The sequence below is a fragment of the Pleurodeles waltl genome, chromosome 4_2 (assembly GCF_031143425.1).
Source record: "Pleurodeles waltl isolate 20211129_DDA chromosome 4_2, aPleWal1.hap1.20221129, whole genome shotgun sequence".
Lineage (NCBI taxonomy): Eukaryota > Metazoa > Chordata > Amphibia > Caudata > Salamandridae > Pleurodeles > Pleurodeles waltl.
Genome location: NC_090443.1, coordinates 384,939,877 through 384,958,544, shown reverse-complemented (window position 1 = coordinate 384,958,544; position 18,668 = coordinate 384,939,877). Strand labels below are relative to the sequence as shown.

Here is an 18,668-nt window from a genome sequence, read left to right as displayed (position 1 = left end):
CACCCTTCCCCCTATTAGAAGAAAGAGAAGATTGGAGTTCCAAACTGAACAAACACCACAAACAAAAGTGGTGAAAAAAGTTACCCCACCACCCTCTCCTCCACCTGTGATTAACGTCTCACCAGCACAAACTCCATCACATTCCCCAGCTCACACCACCATGAGCCAGGGTGACCAAGATCAAGACGCATGGGACTTATACGACGCCCCAGTGTCAGATAACAGTCCGGAGGCATACCCTACGAAGCCATCTCCACCAGAGGACAGCACTGCGTATTCTCAAGTGGTGGCTAGAGCAGCACAATTTCACAATGTAAGCCTCCACTCAGAACAGGTCGAGGATGACTTTTTATTCAAGACACTCTCCTCCACCCACAGCTCCTACCAAAGCCTGCCTATGCTCCCTGGTATGCTCCGGCACGCAAAAGAAATCTTTAAGGAGCCGGTCAAAAGTAGGGCAATCACACCAAGAGTGGAAAAAAAGTATAAGGCGCCTCCTACAGACCCGGCTTTCATCACTACACAGCTGCCACCAGACTCTGTCGTTGTAGGAGCAGCTAGGAAAAGGGCCAACTCCCACACATCTGGAGATGCACCACGCCCAGATAAAGAAAGCCGCAAGTTCGATGCAGCTGGTAAGAGAGTCGCAGCACAAGCTGCAAACCAGTGGCGCATCGCTAACTCCCAGGCACTACTTGCGCGCTATGACAGAGCCCATTGGGATGAGATGCAACATCTCATTGACCATCTGCCCAAGGACCTACAAAATAGGGCAAAACAAGTGGTTGAGGAGGGACAGACCATTTCCAACAACCAAATCCGCTCCTCCATGGACGCTGCAGATACAGCTGCACGGACAATTAATACATCTGTAACTATCAGAAGGCATGCATGGCTCCGAACGTCTGGATTTAAACCAGAGATTCAGCAAGCAGTTCTCAATATGCCTTTTAACGAAAAAGAACTGTTCGGTCCAGAAGTGGACACAGCGATTGAGAAACTCAAAAAAGACACGGACACTGCTAAAGCCATGGGCGCACTCTACTCACCGTAGAGCAGAGGGAATTACAGCACATTCCGTAAAACACCCTTTAGAGGGGGGTTTCGGGGTCAGAGCACACAAGCCAGCACCTCACAGGCAACACCGTCCAGTTACCAGGGACAGTACAGAGGAGGTTTTCGGGGACAATATAGAGGAGGGCAATTCCCTAGGAATAGAGGAAAATTTCAAAGCCCCAAAACCCCTACTACTAAGCAGTGACTCACATGTCACTCACCCCCTCCACACAACACCAGTGGGGGGAAGAATAAGTCATTATTACAAAGCATGGGAGGAAATCACTACAGACACTTGGGTTCTAGCAATTATCCAACATGGTTATTGCATAGAATTTCTACAATTCCCTCCAAACATACCACCAAAAGCACAAAATTTGACAAAACATCATTCCAATCTCCTGGAGATAGAAGTGCAGGCACTATTGCAAAAGAATGCAATCGAATTAGTGCCAAACACACAAATAAACACAGGAGTTTACTCACTGTACTTTCTGATACCAAAGAAGGACGAAACGCTGAGACCAGTCCTAGACCTCAGAATAGTGAACACATTCATCAAATCAGACCACTTTCACATGGTCACACTACAAGAAGTATTACCATTGCTAAAACTACACGACTACATGTCAACTTTAGACCTCAAGGACGCGTATTTCCATATACCAATACACCCATCGCACAGGAAATACCTAAGGTTTGTATTCAAAGGAATACATTACCAATTCAAGGTACTGCCTTTCGGATTAACAACCGCACCAAGAGTCTTTACCAAATGTCTAGCGGTAGTCGCTGCACACATCAGAAGGCAGCAAATACATGTGTTCCCATATCTAGACGACTGGCTAATCAAGGCCCATTCGTTAATAGAGTGCTCAAATCACACAAATCAGATCATACAAACCCTCTTCAAACTAGGGTTCACCGTCAATTTCACAAAATCCAACATTCTGCCGTGCAAGGTACAACAATACCTAGGAGCCATAATTGACACAACAAAAGGAGTAGCCACTCCAAGTCCCCAAAGAATTCAAAATTTCAACACCATCATACAACGCATGTATCCAACACAAAAGATACAAGCAAAGATGATATTACAACTCCTAGGCATGATGTCTTCATGCATAGCCATTGTCCCAAACGCAAGACTGCACATGAGGCCCTTACAACAGTGCCTAGCATCACAGTGGTCTCAAGCACAGGGTCATCTTCTAGATCTGGTGTTAATAGACCGCCAAACTTACCTCTCGCTTCTGTGGTGGAACAACATAAATTTAAACAAAGGGCGGCCTTTCCAAGCACAAGTGCCACAATACGTAATAACAACAGATGCTTCCATGACAGGGTGGGGAGCACACCTCGATCAACACAGCATACAAGGACAATGGAACGTACATCAAACAAAACTGCATATAAATCACCTAGAACTTCTAGCAGTTTTTCAAGCACTAAAAGCTTTCCAACCAATAATAGTTCACAAATACATTCTCGTCAAGACTGACAACATGACAACAATGTATTATCTAAACAAGCAAGGGGGGACACACTCCACGCAGTTAAGCCTGCTAGCACAAAAAATTTGGCGTTGGGCAATTCACAACCAAATTCGCCTAATAGCACAATTTATACCAGGGATCCAAAATCAACTCCAGACAACCTCTCTCGAGATCACCAACAGGTCCACGAATGGGAAATTCACCCCCAAATTCTGAACACCTATTTCAAACTCTGGGGAACACCTCAAATAGACTTGTTTGCGACGAAGGAGAACGCAAAATGCCAAAACTTCGCATCCAGATACCCACACAAACAGTCCCAAGGCAATGCCCTATGGATGAACTGGTCAGGGATATTTGCTTACGCTTTTCCTCCTCTCCCTCTCCTTCCTTACCTGGTAAACAAACTCAGTCAAAACAAACTCAAACTCATATTAATAGCACCAACTTGGGCAAGTCAACCCTGGTACACAACGCTGCTAGACTTATCAGTAGTACCTTACATCAAATTGCCCAACAGGCCAGATCTGTTGACACAACACAACCAAAAGATCAGACACCCAGATCCAGCATCGCTGAATCTAGCAATCTGGCTCCTGAGATCCTAGAATTCGGGCACTTACAACTTACCCAAGAATGTATGGAAGTCATAAAGCAAGCCAGAAGGCCATCCACCAGGCACTGCTATGCAAGTAAATGGAAGAGGTTTGTTTGCTACTGCCATATTAATCAAATACAACCATTACACACAACTCCAGAACATGTAGTGGGTTACTTGCTTCACTTACAAAAATCTAACCTGGCTTTCTCTTCCATTAAAATACACCTTGCAGCAATATCTGCATACCTGCAGACTACCTATTCAACTTCCCTATATAAGATACCAGTCATTAAAGCATTCATGGAGGGCCTTAGGAGAATTATACCACCAAGAACACCACCTGTTCCTTCATGGAACCTAAATGTTGTCCTAACTAGACTTATGGGTCCACCTTTTGAACCCATGCACTCCTGCGAAATACAGTTCCTAACCTGGAAGGTTGCATTTCTCATCGCCATTACTTCCCTAAGAAGAGTAAGCGAGATTCAGGCGTTTACAATACAAGAACCTTTTATACAACTACACAAGAATAAGGTCGTCCTAAGGACTAATCCTAAATTTTTGCCAAAGGTTATTTCACCGTTCCATCTAAATCAAACAGTGGAACTTCCAGTGTTCTTTCCACAGCCAGATACAGTAGCTGAAAGGGCACTGCATACATTAGATGTCATAAGAGCATTAATGTATTACATTGACAGAACAAAGAACATCAGAAAGACTAAACAACTATTTATTGCATTTCAAAAACCTCATGCAGGAAACCCAATATCAAAACAAGGTATAGCCAGATGGATAGTTAAATGCATCCAAATCTGCTACCTTAAAGCTAAACGACAGCTGCCCATTACACCAAGGGCACACTCAACCAGAAAGAAAGGTGCTACCATGGCCTTTCTAGGAAACATCCCAATGCAAGAAATATGTAAGGCAGCCACATGGTCTACGCCTCACACATTCACCAAGCACTACTGTGTAGATGTGTTATCCGCACAACAAGCCACAGTAGGTCAAGCCGTATTAAGAAAATTATTTCAAACTACTTCCACTCCTACAGGCTGAGCCACCGCTTTTGGGGAGATAACTGCTTACTAGTCTATGCAAAACATGTGTATCTACAGCGACAGATGCCATCGAACTGAAAATGTCACTTACCCAGTGTACATCTGTTCGTGGCATCAGTCGCTGTAGATTCGCATGTGCCCACCCGCCTCCCCGGGAGCCTGTAGCAGTTTGGAAGTTACCTTCAACTATTTGTATATGTATCATCTCAACCTTAAATAGGTACATACTTAGTCACTCCATTGCATGGGCACTATTAATACAATTCAACTCCTACCTCACCCTCTGCGGGGAAAAAACAATCGAAGATGGAGTCGACGCCCATGCGCAATGGAGACAAAAGGAGGAGTCACTCGGTCCCGTGACTCGAAAGACTTCTTCGAAGAAAAACAACTTGTAACACTCCGGCCCAACACCAGATGGCGAGCTATGCAAAACATGCGAATCTACAGCGACTGATGCCACGAACAGATGTACACTGGGTAAGTGACATTTTCATTGCAGATTATTTACCGACCCCTCCCTATAACTCCCCCCCCCCCCCCCCCCCCCCCCCCCCCCCCCCCATCATCCCCGCTTGCGAACTGATTTCCAGGGACAGGGATTCCCACCCTTCAGGTCCCCAGCTCTGCTGCACCAATCTCATTGTTCTTAGAGGCTACGCGCTTTGGCGTGGAAAGTCGTCAAAAGACACTGACGTCACTGCACTGAGGCAACGTCTATGTACTACTCCCAACGTCATCATGGCGACTACGATGCCCGTGGTGTCGACCGACGCCCAAGGGTATTGCTCGAAGAAAAATCTCCGGATCCAGTCTGACGCCTGGGGTAAATGCTAAGGTAAGGAATCTGCAACTAGAATGTGTCTCTACTAGATATTTTGTTACCAAAAGTAAGTTAACTTGTACAATGCGACGGTCCTGTGTTAACCTGTGGGACATCCGGCTCATAACAGCTATGCATCTTGGCGCCTTTGGGATTTCTTGTCCTTCCCTCTGGCAATTTCCTACTCCCCCAGCCCCTGGGATCCTAACATACTTACCTTGTTTGGGCACCTCCATTCTTATACCACTTTCTGAGTATATGGTTTGGGCCCCATGTATTTTTATGCTTTTCGTGATTATTATTAAGTGTATATTTGTGTGTGTTGATATCTCCAGGTGGAGAAATACCAATGTCAGTTTAGCTATAGTGTTGTAATAAACCTTAATTTCTGCAACAGCTGGTGTTGTTCTTTCTTGAGATTGGTTACTGACTGATTATTGTGGTATTGCAAGTGCTTTACACTCCTCCTAGATAAGCTTTAGCTGTTCACCACTGATAACCCTATAGAGCTTGGAGCTTTTGCTATCTGGATACCTAAACACTATCACTAAAGGTTGCCTGGACTCAGTATGGGGTGACACATCATAGGTGTACACCATAAACTGAGCCAGCCTCCTACACAGATTCTTTACCAACCCACCCATCCTCCCCTTTTTGCTAACTGATTTCTAGGGGCTGGGACTCCCCTTTCAGGGCCTTAATTTAGATGCACCAGTAGTCAGTGTTCTTTATGGATCTGTGCTTCGGGCGTGGAAAGGCATGAAAGCAAATTGATATCAGCTCACCTGGGTGGCATCTGTATGAGATCTTCGATGTCATATCTGGCACGGACAACAACGGATGTGGAGTCGATTGATGCCACCTTCCAAAGCTCAGGGGTACTGTTCATAAAAATCTTCCGGATTCAGTGGGGAGAATTCAGTGGTAAGGATCTGCACCTAGATATAGTCTATACCAGATAATGCGTTACCGAAGGTTAGTAACTTGTCCTTCACTATCATTATAGCAGATGGCACAAGAGGTGTTGCAGTTCACACGTGGCATTTAACTTTAAATACCAAATGTATATTTCTGCAACATATACTGGGGCCTTGTGGGAAAGTAAAATGTGCCAATCGGGTTTTAAGCCAATTTCAACATGTTTTCAGGGGTCAGAATAAATACACTGGGCACTGGATAGCAGTGTCCCAGTATTGGAGCTCAAGATTGCTGGCAGGTGAGCCCCTCTCCCCAAAAAATTAAAAACCTGGGGTGGCAACGCACAACGAGGTCACTTTGCAACAATCTTGCTTTATAATGTACACGTTTGGAGATTCCTTGCTTAATCTTTACAAGATGAATAACTTTCTCTGCCCCACACATCAGATCTACGAAGATTCTATTGTGCTCCAGTCGGTCTTCAGCAGTGTGCGGCAGAGGATTGAGAAGGAGGATGACAGCGAAGGAGAAGAGAGCGAGGAGGAGGAAGAAGTAGAGGATGAAGGCTCCGAATCTGAGTGTAAGTCTCAGTCTCTGCTCTGGTGTTATAGGGTTTGCTATACAATTGGCTTGAGGAGCTTGGGGCGGTGTAATAAGAACCCTGTTCATGTAATGCAGCATACTGATTTGCAGCCGTCAAAGGTTTTGGTATCGGATAACTAGTGTCCTTTCAGTAGATTGACTCCTTCAGTAAACTGCAAAGGAAAGAGTTGCACTGGGATTTCGTTTTTATCATATAATGTGTTCTCTGTGGAACTAGGACTGGAACATATCTACTGGTGCCCATGTTATCAGTAAGCCCCACTCAGAACCAAATATACCTTTGGCTGTTCCACATATTTGTTATCTGTACTGACTCACCAGTTTACATTGAAAGCAATTATACATTTCCAGTGAGAACAAGGAATTAAATCCGCAAAAAAAAACACTTTAAGGGCATTTCTGAAAACCCAGAAGGTGAGGATTAGTGCGTGAAGAGGAATCTACTTCCAAAATGTCGGTCTCCTTTTTAAGAGGGAACGTATAGGAGATTTGCAAGTTTGGAAGAAGCTTGTGGGGCATATTTTATGTAGAATTAAGTGTGTGCGTGATTGGCCAGATCTTTGTAGGGGTGGCTAAAGGTTTTGAGCTCAACTCTGGCATTGACAGACAGTGGAGTCTTTAGGGATAGGTCTCTTACTTTGAGTCCAGTAGTCCATCTTCTGGCTGTACGTCAGTTGGCATTCTGGTAGACTGACAAGGAATGTGTTAGTATTATTCACCTTTCATTTGAACTTGTTGGGAACTAATTATGAAGTTGCAGTTTGGGACTGAATGAGAGGGTGTGTTTCATCTGGGAAAACCAAAGCCACGTTTGGTGAAAAAACTGACCTGGGGAGGTGTGACATTAACGGAGATGCCTGTAATCCCCAAAGATTAAAAAGTGGGTATTACTTTAACAGTTTACATGCCCTCCATATCTGTTTTCTCTGACTCGATTCTAGGTTACCTATTTTTCCTGTCCACATAGGAAGTATAGTGCGTGTAGGAAAATGGCTCCCTGTTGCAGGTACCCCCCACTTTTTGCCTGATATTGATGCTGACTTGACTGAGAAGTGTGCTGAGACCCTGCTAACTAGGCCCCAGCATCACTGTTCTTTCACTAAAAATGTACCATTGTTTCCACAATTGGCACACCGCTGGCACACAGATAAGTCCCTTGTGAAAGGTACCAGTGGTACCAAGGGCCCTGTGACCAGGGAAGGCCCCTAAGGGCTGCAGCATGTGTTGTGCCATCCTAAGGGACCCCTCACCTCACACATGCACACTGCCATTGCAGATTGTGTGTGTTGGTGAGGAGGAAAAGGCAAAGTCGACATGTCATCCCCCTCAGGAGGCCATGCACACACAATACTGCCTGTGGCATAGGTAAGTCACCCCTCTAGCAGGCCTTACAGCCCTAAGGCAGGGTGCACTATTCCACAGATTAGGGCATAGCTGCATGAGCAATATGCCACTACAGTGTCTAAGTCCATTCTTAGACATTTTAAGTACAGGGTGGCCATATTAAGTATATGGTCTGGGAGTTTGTCAAAACGAACTCCACAGCTCCATAATGGCTACAGTGAATACTGGGAAGTTTGGTATCAAACTTCTCAGAATAATACACCCACACTGATGCCAGTGCTGGATTTATTAAAAAATGCACACAGAGGGCATCTAAGATGCCCCCTGTATTTTTCCCAATACTTCAGTGCAGGTCTGACTGGTCTGTGCCAGCCTGCCACTGAGACGAGTTTCTGTCCCCATGGGGTGAGAGCCTTTGTGCTCTCGGAGGCCAGAAATAAAGCCTGCACTGGGTGGAGGTGCTTAACACCTCCCCCCTGCAGGAACTGTAACACCTAGCAGTGAGCCCCAAAGGCTCACGCTTCGTGTCACAATGCCCCAGGGCACTCCAGCTAGTGGAGAGGCCCGCCCCCTGGACACAGCCCCCACTTTTGGCAGCCAGTCCAGAGGAGATAATGAGAAAAACAAGGAGTCGTCAACTACCAGTCAGGACAGCACCTAAGGTGCCCTGAGCTGAGGTGACTCCTGCCTTTAGAAATCCTCCATCTTGAGTTTGGAGGATTCCCCCAGTAAGAATAGGGAGGTGCCCACTCCCCTCAGGGAGGAGGCACAAAGAGGGTGGAGCCACCCTCCAGGACAGTAGCCATTGGCTACTGCCCCCCAGACCTAATCACACCCCTAAATTCAGTATTTAGGGGCAACCCTGAACCCAGGAAATCAGATTCCTGCAACCTGAACAAGAAGAAGGACTGCGGACATGAAAGCCCCGCAGAGACGACAACTGACTTGGCCCCAGCCCTACCGGCCTGTCTCCTGACTCAAAGAACCTGCACAGCAACGCATCCGACAGGGACCAGCGACCTCTGAGGACTCAGAGGATTGCCCTGAACCTGAAGGACCAACAAAATCCAGAGAACAGCAGCACTGTTCACAAACTGCAACAACTTAGCAACTTTTAAAGAACTTTCTCTTCCCGCCGGAAGCGTGAGACTTCCCACTCTGCACCCGAAGCCCCCGGCTCGTGTTCTGGAGAACAAACACTGCAGAGAGGACTCCCAGGCGACTACGACAACGTGGGTACCCTGAGTTGCCCCCGCACCCCTACAGCAAAGCCTGCAGAGAGGATCCAGAGGCTCCCCCTGACCGCGACTGCCTGGTAACAAAGATCCCGGTGCCTGGACCAAGTACTGCACCTGCAGCCCCCAGGACCGAGAGGAATCGCCTACCAGTGCACAAGTGACCAGCAGGCGTCCCTCATCCTAGCCCAGTCGGTGGCTGGCCCGAGAAACACCCCTGTGCCCTGCCTGCATCACCAGTGTGACCCCTCTGCTCCCTCCATTGCCTTCAACTCAAAACCCGACACCTACTTTGCATACTGCACCCGGCCACCGCTGTGCCGCTGAGGGTGTTTTATTTGTGCCTGTGTTCGTCTGTCTCCCCCCCCCCCCTCCTCCTCCTAGTGGTCTACAAAAACCCCCTGGTCTGCTCCCCGAGGACACAGGTACTTAACTGTTAGCAGACTGGAACAGGAGAACCCCAGTTCTCCATAGGCGCCTATGTTGTTTGGGCCCTTCTTTGACCTCTGCACCTGACCGGCCATGTGCTGCTGGTGCTGTGGGTTTGGGGTTGCCTTGAAAACCCAACGGTGGGCTGCCTATGCCCAGGTGCTGAACTTGTAAGTGCTTTACTTACCTGAGAAACTAACCAATACTTACTTCCCCCAGGAACTGTTGATTTATGCACTGTCCACTTTAAAAATAGCTTATTGCCATGTTTGCCAAAACTGTGTACATTACTGTTTTAATTCAGCGTTCCATACTTACCTGTGTGAAGTACCTTACAATGTATGTACTTACCTAAATTCTGAATCTTGTGGTTCTAAAATAAAGAAGAGAATATTTGTCTATATAAAAACGTATTGGCCTGGAGTTAAGTCTTTGAGAGTGTTTTCCTCATTTATTGCCTGCTTTGTACAACAAATGCTTAACACTACCCTCTGACAAGACTACTGCTCGACCACAATACCACAAATTAGAGCTTTAGTATTATCTAATTTTGCCACTATCAACTTCTAAGGGGAAGCCTTGGACTCTGTGCACACTATCTCTCACTTTGAGATAGTATATACAGAGCCAACTTCCTACAGTGGTTTAGATCAGTTCTGGATTTCTACCGCTTTAGTGGCTAAAGCTGAAAACCCGAAAACTTCTCATTCTTTTCTCAGACCATAATCTACTCATTCTTGAACTTGGAGGGTTGGCTGGATCTAGACCTCCGGTTTACTGGTCTTTTGATAGGAAATTACCACTAAATGTTTTTTATATCGAACACATGAGGCATTGGGTAACAACTTGAACCGATACAGCACGTCACAGGAGTTGGATGCTTTTAAAGCAGGGCTAAGATGGGAGACTATCTCTTAAGTTGCCGCACTGAAGAAATGCCAAGCAGCAGAAATTAAACGATTTTTGTAAGGAAATGCCTCCTTGGCATGGTTACCCCCTGACTTTTTGCCTTTGCTGATGTTAAGTTATGACTTGAAAGTGTGCTGGGACCCTGCTCACCAGGCCCCAGCACCAGTGTTCGTTCCCTAAACTGTACCTTTGTCTCCACAATTGACATAACCCTGGCACCCAGGTAAGTCCCTTGTAACTCGTACCCCTGGTACCAAGGGCCTTGATGCCAGGGAAGGTCTCTAAGGGCTGCAGCATGTCTTATGCCACCCTGGGGACCCCTCACTCAGCACATGCACACTGCTTCACAGCTTGGGTGTGTTGGTGGGGAGAAAAAGACTAAGTCGACATGGCACTCCCCTCAGAGTGCCATGCCATCCTCACACTGCCTGTGGCATAGGTAAGTCACCCCTCTAGCAGTTCTTACAGCTTTAAGGCAGGGTGCACTATACCACAGGTGAGGGCATAAGTGCATGAGCACTATGCCCCTGCAGTGTCTAAGCAAAACCTTAGACATTGTAAGTGCAGGGTAGCCATAAGAGTATATGGTCTGGGAGTTTGTCAAACACGAACTCCACAGCACCATAATGGCTACACTGAAAACTGGGAAGTTTGGTATCAAACTTCTCAGCACAATAAATGCACACTGATGCCAGTGTAAAATTTATTGTAAAATACACCCAGAGGGCATCTTAGAGATGCCCCCTGAAAACATACCCGACTAGCAGTGTGGGCTGACTAGTTTTTGCCAGCTTGCCACACACCAGACATGTTGCTTGCCACACACCAGACATGTTGCTGGCCACATGGGGAGAGTGCCTTTGTCACTCTGTGGCCAGAAACAAAGCCTGTACTGGGTGGAGGTGCTTCTCACCTCCCCCTGCAGGAACTGTAACACCTGGCGGTGAGCCTCAGAGGCTCTCACCCCCTTTGTTACAGCGCCACAGGGCATCCCAGCTAGTGGAGATGCCCGCCCCTCCGGCTACTGCCCTCCACTTTTGGTGGCAAGGCTGGATAAAATAATTAGAAAAACAAGGAGGAGTCACCCATCAGTCAGGACAGCCCCTAACATGTCCTGAGCTGAGGTGACTATTACTTTTAGAAATCCTCCATCTTGTGGATGGAGGATTCCCCCAGTAGGATTAGAGATGTGCCGCCCTCCCCACAGGGAGGAGGCACAAAGAGGGTGTAGCCACCCTCTAGGACAGTGGCCATTGGCTATTGCCCTCCCAGACCTAAACACCCCCCTAAATTCAGTATTTAGGGGCCCCCAGAACCGAGGAAGACAGATTCCTGCAACCTTAAGAAGAAGAAGGACTGCTGACCTCAAGCCCTGCAGAGAAGACGGAGACGACAACTGCGTTGGCCCCAGTCCCACCGGCCTGTCTCCCTACTTCGAAAACTGCAACAGCAATGCATCCAACAGGGACCAGCGAACTCTGAAGCCTCAGAGGACTGCCCTGCATCCGAAGGACCAAGAAGCTCCTGTGAACAGCGGCTCTGTTCAAAATCCTGCAACTTCTTGCAACAAAGAAGCAACTTTAAGGACTTCTTGTTTCCCGCCGGAACCGTGAGACTTTCTACTATGCACCCGACGCCCCCGGCTCGACCTCTGGAAAACTAACACTACAGGGAGGACTCCCCGGCGACTGCGAGCCCATGAGAAGCCAGAGTTGACCCCTGAGCCCTGACAGCGAAGCCTGCAGAGGAAATCCAGAGGCTCGCCCTGACCGCGACTGCCTGTAACAAGGGACCCCGATGCCTGGAACCAACACTGCCCCCACAGCCCCCAGGATCTGAAGGAACCGAACTCCAGTGCAGGAGTGACCCCCAGGCGAACCTCTGTAGGAGGCTGGACTGGCTTGTAATGAGTACCAAGGGGTACTTACACCTTGCGCCAGGCCCAGGTAATCCCTTATTAGTGTATAGGGTGTCTAGCAGCTTAGGCTGATAGATAATGGTAGCTTAGCAGAGCAGCTTAGGCTGAACTAGGAGACGAGTGAAGCTCCTACAGTACCACTAGTGTCATATGCACAATATCATAAGAAAACACAATACACAGATATACTAAAAATAAAGGTACTTTATGTTCGATGGCATATGTTGCTGCAGATACACATGTTGAGCACAGTCCGCTGCCTGGTGTTTGGCTCGGAGTATTACAAGTTGTTTTTCTTCGAAGAAGTCTTTTTTGGTCACGGGACCGAAGGACTCCTCCCTCTTCGGCTCCATTGCGCATGGGCGTCGACTCCATCTTAGATTGTTTTTTTCCGCTGTCGGGTTCGGACGTGTTCCTTTTCGCTCCGTGTTTCGGTTCGGAAAGTTAGTCAGAATCTCGGAAGAAAGCGTCGGTATTGTTCCGTTCGGTATCGGGATAGTTAGGTACATCGACACCGATCATCGGAAGACTTTGGGGTAGCTTCGATCCCCCATCGGGGCCTGGTCGGCCCGACCGCGTGTGACGCCGAAGCCGATGGAACGGACCCCGTTCCGTTTCTGCCCAAAATGTCACAGTAAGTATCCTTATACAGATCAGCACTTGGTCTGTAACTTGTGCTTGTCCCCCGAGCACAAGGAGGATACCTGTGAGGCCTGTCGAGCCTTCCGGTCCAGAAAAACACTCCGGGACCGAAGAGCCAGGCGTCTACAAATGGCGTCCACGCCGACAAAACAACGTTTCGATGACGAAGAGGAAACATTCTCGGTTCCGGACTCAGAATCCAGAGACTCCGACGTCGAACAACAACAACAAACAGTGAGTAAGACGTCGAAAATAAAGACCATCGAAAAAACAAAAGCCCAGGGGACGCCACTGCCAACAGGCCATGGCTCGACCCATAAAACCGGCGACCCGTCGAAGGCGCCGAAAAAGGGCACGCCCATAGCGAAGACACCCGACTCCGGTCGAGGGACCGCCATGGAGCAACCTCGGAGCCGAGATAGCGGCTCCGAGAAGCAAAAACAAGATGCCGGCACCGAAAAACATCGGCACCGAGACACACTGCCGAAAGCCACAAAAATTCAGTCGGTACCGAAGCCGAAAAAAGATTCTCTCTCGGCGCCGAAAAGTTCCACACCTCCTTCCTACACAGAGGAACAAGGAATAAGTGGCCAGATGCACAGATTTGGACAAGAGCTCCAAAGTGTAGAATCAGACTACACACAAAAGAGACTGTACATCCAACAAGACACAGGGAAGATATCAACCCTTCCCCCAATAATGAGAAAAAGAAGGATCGGATTTCTCAAGGATGACGCACAACCACAAGCCAAAGTGGTTATAAAAGTCACGCCTCCGCCCTCTCCACCACAACAGGCATCGCCGGCACAAACTCCGCCACAAATGCACTCACCAGCGCAAACTACTATAAGTCAAGATAATCAGGATCAAGACGCTTGGGACTTATACGACACCCCAGTGCCGGACAATGATCCCGATTCATACCCCACAAAGCCGTCACCGCCAGAGGACAGTACCTCATACTCGCAACTGGTGGCTAGGGCAGCAGAATTCCACAATGTCCAACTGCATTCCGATCCTATAGAGGATGATTTTTTATTTAACACCCTCTCGGCTACACATAGCCAATATCAATGTCTCCAAATGCTACCAGGGATGTTACGGCACGCAAAACAAATTTTTGAAGAGCCCGTAAAATCAAGAGCCATCACCCCAAGGGTGGATAAGAAATATAAACCACCACCCACAGACCCAGTGTTTATTACTTCGCAGTTACCACCTGACTCCGTAGTAGTAGGGGCAGCTCGCAAAAGAGCAAATTCCCATACATCTGGCGACGCCCCACCTCCGGACAAAGAAAGCCGAAAATTTGATGCAGCAGGAAAAAGAGTTGCATCACAGGCAGCCAACCAATGGCGCATCGCAAATTCTCAAGCGCTGCTAGCCCGATATGACCGCGCACACTGGGATGAGATGCAACTTCTCATAGACCATCTTCCCCAGGAATACCAAAAAAGGGCGCAGCAAATAGTTGAAGAGGGACAAACGATCTCGAACAATCAAATCCGCTCTTCAATGGACGCAGCCGATACTGCAGCAAGAACAGTCAACACTGCGGTCACCATAAGGAGACACGCATGGCTCCGCACTTCAGGGTTCAAACCTGAAATCCAGCAGGCTGTCCTTAATATGCCCTTCAACGAAAAACAACTTTTTGGCCTTGAAGTGGACACAGCCATTGAAAAACTTAAAAAGGACACAGACACGGCCAAAGCCATGGGCGCACTCTACTCCCCGCAGAGCAGAGGCTCTTTTAGAAAAACTCCATTTAGAGGGGGGTTTCGTGGCCAACCCACAGACACCACCAGCCAACAAACAAGAACCACACCCTATCAGGGTTCATTCCAAAGGGGAGGTTTCAGGGGATATAGAGGGGGTCAATTCCCAAGGAGTAGGGGAAAATTCCAAACTCCAAAAACACCTCCACCTAAACAGTGACTTTCAAGTCACACAACCCCTTCACTCAACACCAGTGGGGGGAAGACTAAGCCAATTCTACCAATCTTGGCAGCAGATTACAACAGACAATTGGGTACTAGCAATAATCCAACATGGCTATTGCATAGAATTCCACAAATTCCCACCAAACATACCTCCAAAAACACGCAAAATGTCACTACAACATTTAGAACTTTTAGGACTAGAAGTTCAAGCACTACTGCAAAAGGATGCAATAGAATTAGTACCAGTACAACAATAAAACACAGGAGTTTACTCCCTGTACTTTCTAATTCCAAAAAAAGACAAAACATTAAGACCAATATTAGATCTCAGGATACTAAATACCTACATCATATCGGACCACTTTCACATGGTCACACTACAAGACATCATTCCACTGCTCAAACAGCAAGATTACATGACCACATTAGACCTAAAAGATGCGTACTTTCATATACCGATACATCCTTCTCACAGAAAGTACCTAAGGTTCGTATTCAAAGGAATACATTACCAATTCAAGGTGTTGCCATTCGGAATAACAACTGCACCAAGAGTATTCACAAAATGTCTAGCAGTAGTAGCAGCACATATCAGGAGACAACAAATGCATGTGTTTCCTTACCTAGACGATTGGCTAATCAAGACCAACACAGTAAGAAAGTGCACAAACAACACCACATATGTCATACAAACCCTTCACAAACTGGGTTTCTCCATCAACTATACAAAGTCACACCTCGAACCGTGTCAGACACAACAATATCTAGGGGCAACCATCAACACATCAAAAGAAATTGCCACTCCAAGTCCACAAAGAGTTCAAGCATTCCACAAGGTAATAAGTGCTATGTTTCCAAACCAAAAGATACAAGCAAAATTTGTGCTAAAACTTCTAGGCATGATGTCATCATGCATAGCCATTGTCCCAAACGCAAGACTACACATGCGACCCTTACAACAGTGCCTAGCATCACAATGGTCACAAGCACAGGGTCAACTTCTAGATCTGGTGTTGGTAGACCGCCAAACATACCTCTTGCTTCTATGGTGGAACAGCAACAATTTAAACAAAGGGCGGACATTTCAGGACCCAGTGCCTCAATACGTTATAACAACAGATGCTTCCATGACAGGGTGGGGAGCACACCTCAATCACCACAGCATTCAAGGACAATGGGACGTACACCAAACAAACTTCCATATAAATTACCTAGAACTGTTAGCAGTATTTCTAGCGTTAAAAGCCTTTCAACCCATAATAACACACAAATACATTCTTGTCAAAACAGACAACATGACAACAATGTATTATTTAAACAAACAAGGAGGAACACACTCAACACAATTGTGTCTCCTAACACAAAAAATATGGCAGTGGGCGATTCACAACCACATTCGCCTAATAGCACAATTTATTCCAGGGATCCAAAACCAACTAGCAGACAACCTTTCGCGAGATCACCAACAAGTCCACGAATGGGAAATTCACCCCCAAGTTCTGAACAATTACTTTCAAATTTGGGGAACACCCCAGATAGATTTGTTCGCAACAAAAGAAAACGCAAAATGCCAAAACTTCGCATCCAGGTACCCACACCGCGAATCACAAGGCAATGCTCTATGGATGAGTTGGTCAGGGATATTTGCATACGCTTTTCCCCCTCTCCCTCTCCTTCCATATCTAGTAAACAAATTGAGTCAAAACCAACTCAAACTCATACTGATAGCACCCACATGGGCAAGACAACCTTGGTATACAACTCTACTAGACCTTTCACTAGTACCGCATGTCAAACTACCCAACAGACCAGATCTGTTAACAAAACACAAACAACAGATCAGGCATCCAAACCCAGCATCATTGAATCTAGCAATTTGGCTCCTGAAATCCTAGAATTCGGACACTTAGACCTCACACAAGAATGTATGGAGGTCATAAAACAAGCTAGAAAAGCTTCCACTAGACACTGCTATGCATCTAAGTGGAAAAGATTTGTTTGCTACTGCCATACCAATCAAATCCAACCATTGCATGCCTCTACAAAGGACATAGTGGGATACTTACTACATTTGCAAAAAGCAAACCTCGCTTTTTCATCTATAAAAAATACACCTCGCAGCAATATCTGCTTACCTACAAACTACTCATTCATCGTCTCTATTTAGAATACCAGTTATTAAAGCATTCATGGAAGGGCTAAAAAGAATTATACCACCAAGAACACCACCAGTTCCTTCATGGAACCTTAACATCGTCTTAACAAGACTCATGGGTCCACCTTTTGAACCCATGCATTCCTGTGAAATGCAATATTTAACGTGGAAAGTCGCATTTCTCATTGCAATCACATCCCTCAGAAGAGTTAGTGAAATACAGGCATTTACCATACAAGAACCATTTATTCAAATACACAAAAATAAAATAGTTCTAAGAACAAATCCAAAATTTCTACCAAAAGTAATCTCACCATTCCATTTAAATCAAACAGTAGAATTACCAGTGTTCTTACCACAGCCAGATTCCGTGGCTGAAAGGGCACTACATACATTAGACATCAAAAGAGCACTAATGTACTACATTGACAGAACAAAGTTAATCAGGAAAACAAAACAACTGTTCAAAGCTTATCAAAAACCACTCATAGGAAATCCAATCTCTAAACAAGGCATTGCTAGATGGATAGTCAGATGTATTCAAACATGCTATCTTAAAGCCAAGAGAGAATTGCCTATTACTCCAAAGGCACACTCAACCAGAAAGAAAGGTGCTACAATGGCTTTTCTAGGAAACATTCCTATGAGCGAAATATGTAAGGCTGCAACCTGGTCTACGCCTCATACATTTACTAAACACTACTGTGTAGATGTACTAAATGCACAACAAGCTACAGTGGGCCAAGCTGTACTAAGAACATTATTCCAAACTACTTCAACTCCTACAAGGTAACTGCTTTATAGTCTATGCTCAACATGTGTATCTGCAGCAACATATGCCATCGAACTGAAAATGTCACTTACCCAGTGTACATCTGTTCGTGGCATTAGTCGCTGAAGATTCACATGTGCCCTCCCGCCTCCCCGGGAAGCCTGTAGCCGTTTAGAAGTAAATCTTAAATCTTAAACATTTGTACATTTGTAAATAATTATTATAAACTTTTTATGTACATACGTATTCACTCCATTGCATGGGCACTATTTATAGCAAACAACTCCAGCCTCACCCTCTGCGGGGAAAACAATCTAAGATGGAGTCGACGCCCATGCGCAATGGAGCCGAAGAGGGAGGAGTCCTTCGGTCCCGTGACCAAAAAAGACTTCTTCGAAGAAAAACAACTTGTAATACTCCGAGCCCAACACCAGGCAGCGGACTGTGCTCAACATGTGAATCTGCAGCGACTAATGCCACGAACAGATGTACACTGGGTAAGTGACATTTTCATTTTATGACAATATGCCAAAAGCATCTCAGTGAGTACCCTCAGTATGAGGATAGCAAATATACACAAGATATATATACACAATACCAAAAATATGCAGTATAGTATTAGAAAACAGTGCAAACAATGTATAGTTACTATAGGATGCAATGGGGGCACATAGGGATAGGGGCAACACAAACCATATACTCCAAAAGTGGAATGCGAACCACAAATGGACCCCAAACCTATGTGACCTTGTAGAGGGTCGCT

The 18,668-nt window shown here is 46.3% G+C and overlaps 1 protein-coding gene across 6 annotated transcripts in view; it reads left to right on the top strand.

Moving 5' to 3' along the window:
* The window catches only part of SMARCA4 (SWI/SNF related BAF chromatin remodeling complex subunit ATPase 4), an 813,549-nt gene that overhangs the window by 705,163 nt on the left and 89,718 nt on the right, over window positions 1-18,668 (top strand). For all 6 annotated transcript variants that reach the window (XM_069231516.1, XM_069231512.1, XM_069231517.1 and 3 more), the window contains exon 32: window positions 6,403-6,535. In XM_069231516.1, coding sequence (XP_069087617.1) covers window positions 6,403-6,535 — 133 coding nt within the window. The remainder of the gene's footprint in view (window positions 1-6,402; window positions 6,536-18,668) is intronic.